This window comes from Gavia stellata, chromosome 2, assembly GCF_030936135.1.
Source record: "Gavia stellata isolate bGavSte3 chromosome 2, bGavSte3.hap2, whole genome shotgun sequence".
Lineage (NCBI taxonomy): Eukaryota > Metazoa > Chordata > Aves > Gaviiformes > Gaviidae > Gavia > Gavia stellata.
The window spans coordinates 2,194,632-2,210,532 of NC_082595.1; the positions used below are offsets into that span (position 1 = coordinate 2,194,632).

Below are 15,901 nucleotides of genomic sequence, written 5' to 3' on the forward strand. Positions count from 1 at the left end.
TGCCAGCAATGACTATTTAGCAAGATCCAACTTTCCACCACCTAGCAGGTTTTCCATATTCTGTATCTGAAGCACGGTAGCACAACTGGAGGTGAGGTTATTGAAGTTCACAGGAGAGCTGGCCCTGTCTGTACTGAACCTGTGCCAGCCACAAGGAGCTCCATTACCAAGGTTCAGCAGCCTTCCAAGCACAAAAAGGAAATCCAAGCTCCAAAGGAGTTTTTGTCCTTGATACGACATGTAGAACCTCACAGTGAATACCAGAAGTCACTTGTTCAAAAAAGGAAGTTATGCCACAGAGCATAAAAATCCCACAGCGCCAGCACTGTAAACAGGTCAAGTGTGGTAGCTGAATCATTTATTTGATTCCTCAATTAGTATACACCTAAGTGTCCACTGCTTCTGCAGACACCTTTATGGGATGGGGTACTGCAGCTAGAAATGAGTCAGAACAGCCACAGACTTCTGAGCTCATTAATACAACCGGCTCTGTCTCCTCCTTCTGTCCTGACATCTGTATGAGAGACTCACAGACAAGTACGAAATGTGGAGTCTGACGGTTTTCTTTTCTCTTGGTTTGAACACTAATCTTAAATGGCAGTTTGTACCCAGGGTACAGACCACCGCTAGTAATACCACGATTGCTAAAATCAAAACACTCCCCCCACGCCCTCACACAACCCCCTGACTAAACTGCAACACTGAAGTGACAGTATAAAGAAGTCTGACACAAATCCATGCCCCCCCCACCAGACAAGGCTCCTCACTTGCCTTTTAAGAACCAGGAGTTATGTGTACCTTCAATCAACAGGATGGGCTCATCATCAGGGTTATCAGAGCTCTGCCAGGTCCTTGTTGCAGCAGGGCAGGTCTCCTGCTCAGCATTCCTCCAGAATGCTGGTCTGGGGAAGCTGGAGGCAGTCCTGCAAGACACTGAACATCTGCACACACTTATTTATGGCACAAATTCTACTCCAATCTCAAGATGTTGCTGCTTCACAGACATGCTAGAAAAGGTCAAGTTCAGGAACTAACAGTTTAATGATGAGCTGGCAAAGAGAGGGCTTGGGAGGGCCAAAACATTCTCCTACCTAAAGGTCACCAAGATTCATCCCCTAGAGAAGTTTCAAAGTATTCAAATCTCTCATGGGACATACTGTCATTCTAAGCCTCATGACAGTGCTCTTATGAACAGTTCATGACATTGATCACGCTGGGAGGCAGCTAGCAAAAGAACTGTTTCAATACACAAAGAAAAAATAAATCAATCAAGACAGCCTGAAATTTCTCCGAACTCAAGTGTTTTATTGCTTCGTGATCATTAGTTACACTTTGACACAATGTAATTTGGAATAAATTGGCACCTACTACATAATTTAAAAACTTAGTATCTTATAGCTCATATAATTGGCACTATAGAGAAAACCCAGAGATCTGTCATTTTGACCCAAGATTAAAAGAAAGATAAAACGTTTACATCCTTTATTGTTGGCACGTGAACTTTCATTGTGGAAGGCCCTTAAAAATAGTGAACACAAACTAACAACCTAAACGCCCTCCCAAATATATATATATAAAAACAGCATCAGATAAATCGCTCCCTTCTTTCCACCAGTCTTTTTGCTTTGGTACTTACAGTACCCAAGTGCACAGTAACTCCCTCATCTGCTTTAAGGAAAAAAAGTAACATGGTCAAGTCTACACTGACTACTTTGGGTGACAAGAGGAGAGACTCCCACACACCATCCTCAGCACCCACGCAAACAGCATTTTCATCAAAAGTGACATTGCCTCAGGATTTAACACATCCCAAGAGGTTTATAAATACTAAAGGTTTTTTTGGGTTTTTTTTTTTTAAAAGCAAGAATGACTTTGAATAAATAAATGACAGCTGTAATAGCTGCATTTGCTTTGGTGACCGGTTTATCTATATGCAGCCTAAGTTACCTTCATAAGGCAAGTGATCAAGTGATGAGATAGCGTAAGTGAAGTCCCTGAGGATCAGCATCTCTGTGTTCAACATGTTTGTTTCCCAATGTGTGTAGACAGCCTGGAAAACAATCAGTCCCAAGGCATCTGCGTTTTAATCTCCAAGCACAGCTGCAGACCACACAATGAATTATTTCTGTACCTCTCCTGTAGGCAGGAATATGTAGATAAAACAGAGTACTTAGTACGTGGTGGTGAATTAGTTCTCCTAAACCTGGACCAAGTGCTCCACCTTGTGTTAGTCCTGGGCATTCAAAGCGAACCTCTCGATGCCTGCTCAATAACTGCAGGTCCAGCAGAATAGCTTATGATTTCTTCTGCCTGTGAACTAGTGTTGTCCATGGTGCCATACGACTGCTGCTCCTTACGGGCAAGCATCGTCCTTTCTGTAGAATGAGGATGCAAAACTCGGGGGACGTACATCTGAAATCACAAGCGTTAAGGATTTTACTAGTCTCTCAAAGTATAACGTTGGGATAATTTTTCCCCTTGCCACTCTTCTTTTCATCCATTTCCCATTCTTCACCTTTACACCTAAGGCCTTTTGCATCCTAACGAAGGCTTCCTGGCGCAACACTCGCCTGTACTTGTAGACTGTGGCACAAAGACCTCTATTTCTACCTCAGCCCTACAGCCTTTTTGGTGACATGTCAGGTAAGACCTGCTACACATCACAACTTTCAAAGTCACAAAGCAGTGGCAACTGACTGCATTTGGCAGCTGTCCAGATGGAGGATCTGTCTGGTGTAAGGCCCAGAACACAGTATACAGAGCTGCTGGAAGGAGCGTGTCTCAACTACTCCTAAAACGTCAGCCGAAGGTACTTCTGGACCACCACCAGGGAACAGCCAAGGAGCCCAGCTGCAGAACTCTCTGGTCCCACAGGCATATGGGAAGTCCCACACACAGTCCATTCAGACTAACAGGTCCCACACAAACTCTTTGGTAAGCAGGGTGAGAAATCAAGTTTTTCTAGGAAACGTAAGAGAATATTAGTAACTCTTAGCTTCTTACAGATGATGTTGGGATGGTTGGTACATCTGTGTCATTTCCTCTTTCACCTTGCGTGTCTTCTATCTGTAACCAGTAACAAGTGGGGAAAGGAAGAGAGAGAGAATCAAATTGGCAAGTCAAAACAATATACAGAGATTGGAAGCGCCCAAAAACCTGCACAGAGAGATCTCTGTGCAGTGCTGGGACCCTCTCCTCCAATCCTCTTGCATACTTCTTCCGTACTGCTCTTTCCTCTTAAGCTCAGTTCCTGCTGACACTGACAGATTTTCCACTGTGCCAAGCAGCCTACCTCTACTCTCAGCCCTCTTTCGCCATCTTACCGGAATGAACCTTTGTGGACAGACATTGCTAGCGAGAAGGCACAAATAACCCCGTAGGAATAGCTGGTGCTACATCAAGCACATAGCTAGGTGCTGAAAGGTGTTAGGTGTCCGTCACTTACCTTATAATTCAGTGGGCTCAGGTACTTGAAACAGCCAAAACAAGTATAAGCCAAGCAAATAACAATTGTGATGTTGACAACTAGGAAGGTAAACATGGTTGTAGGTGCTTTAAAGCCTAGAAAAATATCCAGAGAATACAATATAAAAATACATAGCAGAAAAAAAACAAACCAAAACCCCAAATCTTTGCTTTATCTTCCCCATTTTCAGAAGCCTCATGGGCTTTTTTCCTCAGAGGACTGGGCACGCCACTTCCAGCCACAAACAGGAGAACCTCGCTATGCACAAAGCTTGTTGACTGCTAAAACCGCAAAACTCAGTCATCTGTTCTGCACCACTTCTAAAATACTTTCATTAATGATCTGTGAAATGTAATAGATAGAGTCCACTTATTAAATATGATGATGGCACTGAACTGAATGGCTGGCAAACAACCCAAAGGAAAAAGAAAAAAAAACACACCACAAAAACCAAAGTGACCTTGATGGACTAGACAACCCCACCCTCTTTCAAGGAAAAACAAAAAACCCCAAAATAAACAGTAAGATGAAATTGTATGTAGAAAACTGTAAATAACTACAATTTGGAAGGAAAAATGAAATGCAGCTATGAGGGATAACAATCCTGTAGCACTGCAGAATACAACTGATGATTATAAGCTGGAAAGCAGGCAATAGTGCGATGCTATCACAAAACAAGGGAAGGAAAAAAAGAGAAAAGCAAGTGTCTGGTACCTATACAAAATAATCTGGTGCTACTGAGCCTTCAACTTGAGCAGCCTTGTCTGTGTAGGACACCACAATAAAATATGGACAGAACTGGGAGGAATCCAAGGAAAAGGAACAAGAGAAGAAACTGAGTAAACATGAACTAAGCTGAAAGGTAGCTTTTTCTTCAGAGACAGAAAAAGAGAGAGAGAGAGAGAAAGAGATAAAACTAAAGGAAAGGACACGGTAGCATCCTCTAGTATGGAAAAAGTTGTAATGATTACAATGACTTATTATTCTTCAAGTCCACTGGAGAAATACTCTGAAAAAATTAATCTCATTTTGCAGCAAAGATGACTTGAATAAGATATTAGGAAAAAAAAAAACCCAAACACCAAAAAACTAGCCATTTCCAAGGTTCTTTAGTCAAAAGAGGCAACACCAACCCTCAAATATTTTTGTGGTAACCCCAGCATAAGCAGTGGCACAGAACAGACAAGTTTTACTTTTTAGCAGGTTATATAAGCCCTGTGCAGGTCTGTTCATGAGGGGGGAAAAAAACCCCAACACACACACAAAACACAACCCCCCCCCCCCCCAAATGTGTCACTGTTCAAACCAAAAAGGGAAGTGAAAAAACCTCCCTAAGGGTATTCTGGAACGTCCTTTAGAAGAGGTTGGTTTTTTTTATAAGTGTAGGTTACATCAGTATTTACCAGCTGCATGTCTACACCAAAGCCAATGTATGGTGTGAACCACAAGGCAAACAGCAGTGAGGAGGGAAGAAGAAATCTCCAAAGATGGGTTTTCCCTGCCCTGTGTTCCCAGCACTCCCCACTGCCAACAGCTCCAGAGAACATGGACTTAAGTGACTATCCCAGGAGACAGGGGTTGAACTGCAGATAGTACCACTGCCTCCTCTGTTGCGAGAGGGTTTTGGTGTATGACGGATGGATGGCATGAGAGCTGAGGAAGAAAACAGCGACTGAGAGGGAAATAGATGACACCAGTACAGCCTATCACCTTCTGTATGCGGTCAAGTGATACTTGATCCTGACTGAGAACTGGGATAGAAGTCCTTCCAGCCTTACATGAATACAATGAGTGAGAAAACAGATTATCACTGCACTCTGCAACCAGACTGAAATATCCGTACGAGGCAAACGACACAAATCAATGACTAAGCAATCAAGCTTTACACACTATAAACTGATTTATTTTGCAGATAAGGAAGCAGAGCACTCTTCCCACTCCTTCCCTTTCTTTGGCACAAGAAGCAGCAATGAAATCAACAGCAATAAAATCAAAATCTCAAGTTCCTACCTCTCAGACTCATACCACTTGGCTAGACCGCCCTGTGCACTGACAAATCACTGTACAACATCCTGCAGACAGGATCCTCTATACTGACCAAGCCAAACATGGTAATCTGGTCTGTGTTTTCCATTACTAAGTTCCATGACAAATGATGGTTTTACCACAGATACAGAACCAGAAAGCATTATTATAAAGATTTAATTTTTACTACACCAGGATTTCCTTCATAACACTTAAAGAGGCACATCAATTGGTGCATGTTTGGAGTTGATTTTTCCTAAATCATGCTCTAGAAATTCTGCTGTTATTTTAGAGGACATAGCTTTGTTGGTCTTCCTGGTTGCAAAGACAGCTCTCAAAACAAGGGAAAAAACAAGCTCTCAAACATACAAGGGACATCTGCTCAAATCCAAGGACAGCCTCAAGCAATAGTTCCAAGTGCCTCTTACGTCCACAGGGAGCGATCTCTGAAGTTAGATGACCGTCTGCCAACAATGTATTTTTACTACTGGTATGCTAAAAAAACACAATGCACGCACGGTCATTTGTCATCTGTGACGCAAAAGCAGTGAAGAGGGCAAAATACAGTTAGATACCAAGGGCCTTCTTCCCAAGAAGGGAAGCCCAACTGCTTCCAGCCTCACTGGCATCCCTGTTCCATGCCAAACGCTGCCTCCTGTATCACGGACAAAAAGCCATAAGCTATCACCTACCTTTTCTGGTGTCAGAGCTGTTAGTACACCATAGCCAATACTATCAATGCCAAGTATTTGCAAAATACAGAACATCCCGATTTTTAAAATAAATTACACACAAAACAGGAGTTTTTAAATTACAATATGGGGAGGAGAGTCACCGTCTCACTGCAGTCTTCCATGTAAAGTTTGAGGATGATGTAGAACACAGCTCTTGCTAGCATTAGCCAACATTTTAACAGTTTTTTCTAAATGACAGCTGTACAACAGAGGCAGTAGCCAATTCACTCAGGCAAATTAAACTTAGGCACAGACTACACAAATGCAGGTAGTGAAGCCAGAGACCATCTTACTAGAAAGAGCTCATTCGGAATATGGTTTTGGTTTATTTAATGATTTTTACTGTCTGTCACTCCACAGCCCAACCGGCCAATTCAAACTCTACAGATTTGGGGAATACATGATCTCCTGTAAAATGAAGAAATACGAAGCTCCATGCTAACAGTTTTAAGTTAACATATCAGCCATCTCCATCAGAGTATCTTAGGCAAACTTGTGTAAGCTGCAAACGTTGAGTAATTCAGTGCCACAGGTAACCACCACAACTTCCCATTTATGGAAGCAAAAATTAAAGCCCACAAAGCCCATGAAACTCCACATGTAATTTAGGCAACTGGGCAAGAGAGGTAGGAGCAGCTTCTAGGGGGAAAAAGGTGATACTTGCCTAGCCGCAAAAATGAGAAAAAATAGAGCCAGAAAAGGCAGAGGATTGGAGCTGCAAGGGCCTGATTCACAGCTGCAAAGTGCATCTTCTTCTCCAGCTTGGCAGGGAGATATGCGTAGTAAAGGTTGTAACGGTCAACCATGTGCTTCAGGAGTATGTATATTAAACCTGGAAGGAAAAAAGGGAGAGCCAAGAAGAGGTTGTTGAAGACTTGATAAAAAGCAGCAGTTCTGTGAGGAGGCCTACACTAACCAAGTGACTGAAAATCTAGACACCAATGGTGGATACAGCCCAAATATAAATGGGGTACGGCTGCATGACAGCAACCTGCTCCTAAGGTTGTTGCATCCCCCGCCCAAGACCCCCACGGTCTCCCCATCCCTCCCCCTCTCCACACACTTCTCTGTGGCACCTCTCATGCTCTTAGAGAGAACCCAGAGCTCCTTCCTAGCGCTGGCACACGAGGTCAAGCTGGTAGGGAAGACTCGGTAACTCCTCCACCACCGTACTGCTAAGGAAGAAAGGTCTAACAGTGGCTTAACGCCTCCCTCTCAGCCTTCAAGAGATTCATGACTGGATTTCAAGTCAGCTATTTCTTATTAAAAAAAAAAAAAAAAAGCCAGTTACTGCTGTGACAGCTATGAATTGCAACAGCTCTGGTATGCAGTAGCACATTCAGATATTTACAACTGCACACAAAACAAAATGTAAGTAAGTATCGAGTACATTGTTACAAAAAAATTGGCCACATTCTCCCAATAATAAGGTTGTTGATCAAAACCAGTTCTGAACAATACCTAATTTAGCTAATTATGTTGTATCTAGCTCTCTAAAATTTTGGATTAGAAAGGGAAAATACCAACTATATAAAATTATTTAGTACTACTTATGCCTGATAAACAGCTTTCCAGAGTGGAAATATCTGTAGCTGCTGAAATGATTCTTTATACATAATTCTTATGACAGTCCAGAATCTCTGTGAACAAAAGATGCAATAAAATAAGGCGCAGCTCATGTCACAGTCACTAAAGATGGACAACTGTCCATGAGTTCTAGACAGACTGCTAAGTGTCTTGCACACCCATACAGGATTTAATGGCTGGTACAGGAAGAAAAAAAAGCAGTCAAAGCCAGATATACAGGCAACTTAAGGCAGAGATGTTAAGTTTTGTTCATGGGACAGAGATAAACCAACTGACTAAGAGAAACATCCTAGAAAAAGGAGGTCTGTGACTCAGAGGTCTGGAGACCTTCTCAGGGTCCTGTAGGACTGCAGCTCCATCTACACCACAGGGCAGCTGTGCTCCACCCACATGCCCTGAACTCCGAGTTAACTGGTAGATTTGCTGGCTCAGAAAACCAGAGTATACCGCATTTCCTTTTCCGGTCAAAGGGCAGCTATGGTGTTCAGCAAGACCATGTCCAGCAAAGCAGTCAGCACATCGTTAGGCCACATTCCTGGGGTCAGGACCACGGGGCACACAGCTGTCCATAGCACAGCGATGGCCACAACCCCTTTCCTCATTCTCATTCAGGATGTGGAATTCTAGAGAAATGGTTTGCAATGCAGAAGAACTGCAGCAGTGAAAAGGACAGGTCGTTTTCCGGTCTCTTGCTACTGGATCAACATGCTTATTTTTGTGCTTCATTTTACATACTTCAGTCAAACTTTAGGACAAAAGTTATTTCAAATGTGCCTACAAGATTTGGGGATGAGAATGTCTCAGTCAAGTTTGGCTGCTTAAGGTGGACCTCCAGGCCGGGTACCCTCTGCAGCTTGCTTCTCCCAGACCTCAAGAACCCAGAGATAAAAATAATCCCCTCATCCCCAAACCTACCTAATCCCCTATGCTGAACTATTAAAAACCACCACCAGAGCTAATACACTCAAGCTGGAGAAATAAAATAAGCATCTAATAGACATTAAAAATACTTTCAACTTCTGAAGGCAGTACGGGAGATAAGTAATACACCATCTTCTGCCCTGTCTTCCCACAAGAAGGGAAGGAAACTTGGATCCAAGTCCTCAGGATTATCAGCATCTGAACCGGAATAGGAATGCAGAACCGGGCCTTCCAAACCTCCCACATGCCCCCATCTCGCTCACACAGTGCCCACAGCTCATCAGAAAAAACTTACCAAACGGGACAATGATGGGACACGTAATGCTATAGGCCATGATGACAGTGAACACACACAACATCCAGGCATACATTGCTCCAAATTCATATTCAAATGCTTGTTGCTAGAAACAAAAACAAAACACCCAAAACTCTCATGTCATCTATCATTGTGTCAGGCGTTAAGATCAGATTCACTACAGCAACTATTCACCTTCTCCTAGTCTCTCCCTATGAGAGATCACTTATTTCCCTAAGAGGCATAAATGACGTAATTAGAGAGATGAAGTATTACGCGTTTTAAGCATCCGTACTTAGAGAAAATATGCTGCTTCCTTCATAGCCCTAAAGTCATTCCACACAGAATCTGTTTTCATCTACAAGAAGCAACAGCTTAAAAAAAATCACAAGGCAGAAAATAACTGTGCCAAACTCAGAACCTTCACCTCACTGCAGATTCCACTGAATCTGTACTGTTCCTTGTGTTGGCTTTGCCAGTAGGGAAAGCTCAAGATATCAAGGCTTTGGTGTGGTCAGTATTCTCACTTTTTCCTCTTGGGATGAGGAAATCAATAGAAATCATTTCAACCAAAGCAAGGGGTAATATACAACAGTTAACAGAAATAAATGTTTAAAAGAATCTTTTAAAAATGGAACCCACCCACAAATAAAAAAGAAAAAAGAAAAAAAAAAGAAAGAAGAAAAAGAACAGGGGCAGCTGTATACAGGCTTAATTTCCCATAGTAACACCTGGAATTTCAAGCTGCAAGACAACATCATCTGGAAGTGAAACTTCACCACTTAAAATGGAATAGAGACAATAAACATATATTTTGCTAGGTGTATGTTCAGATTAAAGTAAGTTGTACACACCTGCGGGCTGGCAGAAGAAACTAACTATAGACAGGTTTGAATTTAAAAAACCTGACATTTAGACTGTAAGATAAAAATCAGAATTATCCTATAAAATCCAAATCGTAAAACCCTGACTTGGAGCTATGAAGAGAATAATACCTGAAGTTCAGAGCTTGGGTTTTGATTTTTTACCATCTCTGACTTGAATAAATACCTCCCCATTATCTGTGCTGCAAATGAAGGGAATATGAACCTGTCATGGATGAGCGAAACAAAGGCCAAAAAAAAAAAAAAATTATAGGAGATGATAGTTAATGGTATGAAGGATGGGGGCTCCCACTGTTTCTGATAAGGATCAGTCATTTAATTGCCTCTTCCAAAGGAGGGGCTCTAGTACCTGTTTAATATTTTTCCTTTCTGCTGTGGACTTGGCCATTATCATGCGTATGGTGTAAAGGATGAGGCCAGGCAGGCGCAGCAGCTCCATCCCATTGCCAATGAAAGCAGAGGCAATCACATAGTTCACAAAGAAGGCTCCCTGGTCAGGCAAAAAGACACATCTGCAAGGAAAGACGTCAGATGCTGACTGGAAAGCGGACAAGCAAATATAGCATATATATACAATGGATCCCTATTGCCTTTGGAAATCTCTTACCGTAAGGATAAGCACTGGACACCATAAGAAGTGGCTAGAAGACTTCCGATAATCTTGTTGAAAAAGACTACTACGTAACTCTAAATGCAGTAAGTGTAGTATACTGTAAGAGCCTGGCTGAGTTGCAGTTTGGATGAGGAATAAACTGTTAACAAAAACATACAGCAGTCTGATGGGTGGCTGATAGCAGACAAGAGCATCATGTGATGTCTGCAACAGGAACCCGAGACAAGAGGAGATAAGACTGCAATAGAATAATTGTCTCTCCTAGCTTAGTAACTCCTAATTGTCTTCTTAGTGATTTTGAAACTGCATTTGGAAACCTAACTATGTCCTAATAATTGCATTCTATTCTTTCCCTCCAGCCACAGTCACAAGAGCTTATAATAACCAATATCTGCAAATTTGCAATGCTGGCATAAAAACATGTTTCTGAAAACCAAGAGTCAATAGATTTCAGAATGAGAACTGCTGCAGCTACTTGGTCTCACTGTAATCCTTGGGAAGATCCCCTGTCCATGATATGCAACAATCCTCAGTATGTTTTCTGGTCTCCTCTCACCTGCATCATATCGTCCTGTCCTTTCTTGTCTTCTACAAAATTTGTGAGCTTTTGGGAGAATAACTGTCTCTTTATTGAATGTTTGCATACATTAGCTAGCGGGGAGAAAAGTATGTATTTCCTCATAGCAAAATCACTTGCATTCTCCTCCCCTTATTCAGATGCTCAACATCATCCCACAGGGTACCATCCCTGAGCAAATCTGAATAAACACTAACCAAGGTTAGTCAACAGCAAAAAAAAAAAGTCCTAAGTATTCCTTTAGCAAAGAGTTGCTAATACTTACTCCAGCCTAACTGCAGAATCAGACGATTCTCTGTCAAACAGCCAACGGAAAAAAAAATCAAGGCTGAAAGAAAGATGGTTAATGTGATTCACTCTCCAACAGCTTAGTACCATGTAAAATTGCTTCTCTTTTTAAATAGTTCAGAGCAGGATAGTGGATAGAGAGAATTTAATCAAATAATCTGAACACTATTTTAGCTTTATCACAGTTCCTCATAGTCAGAAATTAGAAAAAAGATACAGAATCTAACAAAACAGAAACATCTACTTCATACTAAAGTTTTAATGGTTCATTTTTAGCAGTTATTATACAGATAGGACAAATACATGTTTCCTGGTCAGCCAGGGAAACAGTCAAATACTGTAAAGGTGGAAAGAAAAGGACAGCTATAACTGAAGTGTAAGACATAGTCAGGAAACTGGGTTCTCAGCTATGATGGTGAATATGGGCAACTTTCAACTAGTCATTGATCTTACAAGGTCTTAAACTTCTTTGCTAAAAGAAAAGTCAGCCTTCGGAAACTTTACGGGCTATGAGGTCCTCAGATGAAGATGAACACTGAAATCTAATGCGCAATGACTATATAACCATACATACTGGAGGGAGTGGGGGTACATCAACTATACCTCAACTAGCAACTAGAAAACAGAAGTAAGTTGTCTCATATGATAAAAATACTCAAACAGTACTCCATTACAATAGGATTCTTTACCTGGTCAGACCAAGGGAGGGCAGAATCAATACCATGAAGATCAAAAATATGTAGACTTTATGCATCATTATCCTGTTCTCTGCAGATCTACCAACATAAAAAGTCACTGAGTGAGAAACTCCTACGGAAGACTTCCAACACATGAAGGATCTTACCCAGAGAATGTCAGCACCCATCAGACTTCCAGCTACCCCTCCATATCACATTGCTACAAGATACTCACAAAACAAACGTCTTTGAGATATTCACTAATTTGGACCAAGCAGGCTCTCAGTATCTTCTTGGGCAAAGAAAACGTTTCCGAGCGTTAATCCAGACTCTGGATTAGCATCACTACAGGTCTGCACCACAAGCAGGGGGATGTGCGACAATCACAGCTGGTCTCTCATCCAATGATACTCACATCTCACAACAGCGTGTAAACAAACAGCTCTTCAAGTGTTATGCCAGGAGGGATTAGACAGTTTGCAAAAGGGCACCACTGCCAAGAAACCAGACACTTAGACAAACTACTTGACTGTCCTTGCCAAGTGTCAAGTCTTTGGGAACAACATGACACTACTAATACTATACCCCTACTAGAGTAGCAGGAACATCTATCTAGTGACACACTGTTACCAGAAAAGTGCAGCGATTGCTATAAGCAATTCAGACTGTTAAAGGTGCTATCTGAAAGAGCATTAAAACCACAGAGGCTTTATTATAGGATCATGGAGCCCTTGGGCACTGTGGGACGTATCTGTATAGCTATACCAAGGCTTGAAATCACAAGTAACTTAGAAAACTATTTCAACTGATTGAGAAGGGCTCAAAGTTCATGCACCTAGTGCAACTACAAAGAAAAAAGTTGATGAAAAGCCTACAACTTCGATGAATAAACAGTAGATTCTGGATGTGATGTCTTACAAGGGAACGGTACAAAAAAAAATTAAAGAGTCCAAAAAATGTGACCTTAGAATATTAAAACAAGAAAACAATGGCTGCAGGCATTATGGAAAAAGATTGAGTGAATTCGAGTGAAGCTGGGATTCAGTGTGCACTATCATGCTTTTATCTGACTGTAGATAAACTGGGGAAGAGAACACAGCTTGGTTTGGCATGCCAGATGAGTTCTCCAAGCTAGCAGCACGTCACTGTGCTTGACATTTTTGGAGCGCACCAGTTGTACCTCAAAATCTTGCATCAACACATCTGCTGGGCCTCGGTCCCATAGGTCTTCTCAGATCACCACTAATAACATTCAACAGCAACTGAGTTGTGCACCAAGAATTACATCCATACCATTTCTTCCATGCAGAACAACAAAAAGATGGATGCCCTTTTTATAAGTAGCATGCCAGCAGTTGGAGAGCTTTCTGTTGAAGTGGGATTCTGGAGTTCTGTGATGTTCTCAGCCTGGACGGGATCCAAACCCACACCTCCTATCTTCCCAGAGAGCGAGCTAGTTGTGGGATCAGAGGGGCTTCCCATGCTCCTGTTGAAGCTACACCCCCTGAGCCTGCTTATACATTTTTTTCTCTGATTAAACACAAAGAGGCAGGGGCGGGGGGGGAACATAAGCAAACCCCTTGGTCAGATTACACTTGCTATGTTGATTCTAAATTACTTAAACTCCAAAGCGTTGGTTATAACATTAGAAAGAGACCAGAACATGACATTCCCTCCTCTGAGAGGTCTGTGGATTTAAGAGCTCCATGAAAGATAAGCACTTCCTCTATTTATTTTAGTAATTCAGCTGATAAGGCCAAAACAGAGGAAAAAAATCTTGCTTACTTTGTCCAGTGGGACTCCAGCAAAGTTGAGTAATAGACAATTGTCGGTAGCAAAGCTGAGAAGGACCAGAGCAAGAGCGTTGGGAAAAACTGACTGACAATGGGATTCTAGTGGGGAGAGAAAAGTAAGAATAAGTATTAAAAACATTTTAATGCAGCTGTGGTAGAACAGAGGCTGCAATATTTTGCTTTTTGTAAATTATAGCAGGTTGGACTGTGGAAATTATATTCAGATACAGTCTTAAAATGAGCAAGTGCTCAGCACTGGTGTGCAAGACAAAAAACAAGAGTAGGATTGGGAATTAAGTTCCATGAGAGTGAAGTCTCACAAGCAGTTTTTATGTAGTTTACACTAGCTTGGGGAAGTATTTAAAATTAACAGTTTGCTGCAGTCAAATTAGGACCAGATATATATGCCATCCTTTTTTGGATCCAATAAGCAAAATAAAGCCATGGCATTTTACTTCAGAGTTTAAAATCTGAATTCCCCCCTTCTCATCACAAAAATCAAAATACAAGTTGGACTTGAAATTCCATTTTTGGCAAAGGTTTTTGATTACAAAATTTAGACTTATGTAAATTTGGAATGCCAATTTTTACTACAAACAAATAAGACATTTATAATAAAAGTTTCAGATGAAATTACTTCAGCCTACTATCAAGGCACAGAAGACGACTAAAGACCTGACTCTGGATGTATGCTTTTTAATCAGCAGCTACATAAAACAGTCCTGAGAATTTCCACTGAATTTAGCTTATAGACATTGTTTCATTGTCTTACCATACAACTATCAGTTTATCAACATTTTGATCTGATACACAGCTATATCCAAATATATGGCGATACTCACATTAAGGTAGTGAATAGGTTTAGTGACATTGAACTTGTCCATGGTTGAGATGATTATGGAAGGAGTAGTAAGAAAAAACAGCACAATAAAAAGCAGCAAATTAATGCAAGCCCATCTAAACCACCATTTCAGTCCATGCACCGAAAGATTTTTCCTGGGGAAAAAAAAATAAATAAAAAGGACAAAAACAAGCAGTAAGCATTTGCTGTTAAAAAACATATATACTACCTGTCAAGTAACAGGTGGCACTGCTTTTTCTAAATAGAGTTTTCATAGTCTCAAAGTTATACAACAAAGCACTACACAAGTCTCAGCTGCTATTAGAAATAAAGAAAACTGGGCAACCTTTCTTGAATGATAACATAAATCGGCTGGCAGAAGAACACATTTAGTCTTTCATAACACAAACACAATGTCTAATGTAGTTAAGGTTTGGGGTGAAACACTTCCACTGTTTAATAATACAGAAGTACTAGACAAAAGTTAGAACAAGAAGAGACAGAGATAAAACAAGACACAGAATTTCTGCAAGGAGAATAGCTATCAGAGGCAGAATCTACCAAGAAATTGTCATCTGCAAAAAAATAAATTAAAAACCCCTGCATTCCTTCCTGCCTTATTAAAGCAGCAACCATGGGTCTTAAACAGGTAAAGTTCTTAAATGTTATCTGAAATGGTTCCCAAAAGGACTGGAATGATTTGAACCCCAGCCAAAGCCAAGTATTTAGAACAGGCAAAACAGGGATACAGAGGCGCAGTAACATCCCCAGTTAAGACAATTCTTTTTACGAACCTAGGTTAAGTAACTTGGCAAATCCCTCTGCCTCCTCTTCTTCAGAGGAAAAAAAAAAAAAAACAACCACAAAAAAACCAAACAACAAAACCCCACCACCTTCCCCTCTCAGAGATGTTTAGAAAAGCTTTATAAGTGCTTCAACCCACTGAGTCTCAACAATTATTTCCCACGTCCATACGACAGTGCTTGAAGAAAAGAAGACGAAATGAAGCACGCACGCATGCAAGAACCCTTTCATGAGAAAGGCAGATTATACTGACCCTACTTAGAAAGCAGTATGCAAGAGATTTTTAATTCATGTCTCAAAATAACACAGCTGCAAAAGACACAGCTAAAAGTCATGGTTGTTTGCTTTATGGTTAACAATTCTGTACTTTACTCCCAACTGCAGAACTGTAGTTCG

General features: G+C 41.1%; 1 protein-coding gene across 1 annotated transcript in view; it reads right to left on the reverse strand.

The window, feature by feature from the left end:
• Positions 1-1,493: 1,493 nt before the first annotated feature.
• LOC132318997 (CSC1-like protein 1) overlaps positions 1,494-15,901 on the reverse strand; it is a 30,658-nt gene continuing 16,250 nt past the window's right edge. The window contains exons 13-22 of the mRNA XM_059828393.1: positions 14,703-14,856; positions 13,853-13,959; positions 12,080-12,166; positions 11,368-11,430; positions 10,262-10,424; positions 9,029-9,134; positions 6,890-7,057; positions 3,446-3,561; positions 3,004-3,066; positions 1,494-2,412 (exon numbers count right to left, since the gene is read on the reverse strand). Of these exons, the coding sequence (XP_059684376.1) occupies positions 2,242-2,412; positions 3,004-3,066; positions 3,446-3,561; positions 6,890-7,057; positions 9,029-9,134; positions 10,262-10,424; positions 11,368-11,430; positions 12,080-12,166; positions 13,853-13,959; positions 14,703-14,856 (1,198 nt within the window). The 3' untranslated portion in view covers positions 1,494-2,241. The remainder of the gene's footprint in view (positions 2,413-3,003; positions 3,067-3,445; positions 3,562-6,889; positions 7,058-9,028; positions 9,135-10,261; positions 10,425-11,367; positions 11,431-12,079; positions 12,167-13,852; positions 13,960-14,702; positions 14,857-15,901) is intronic.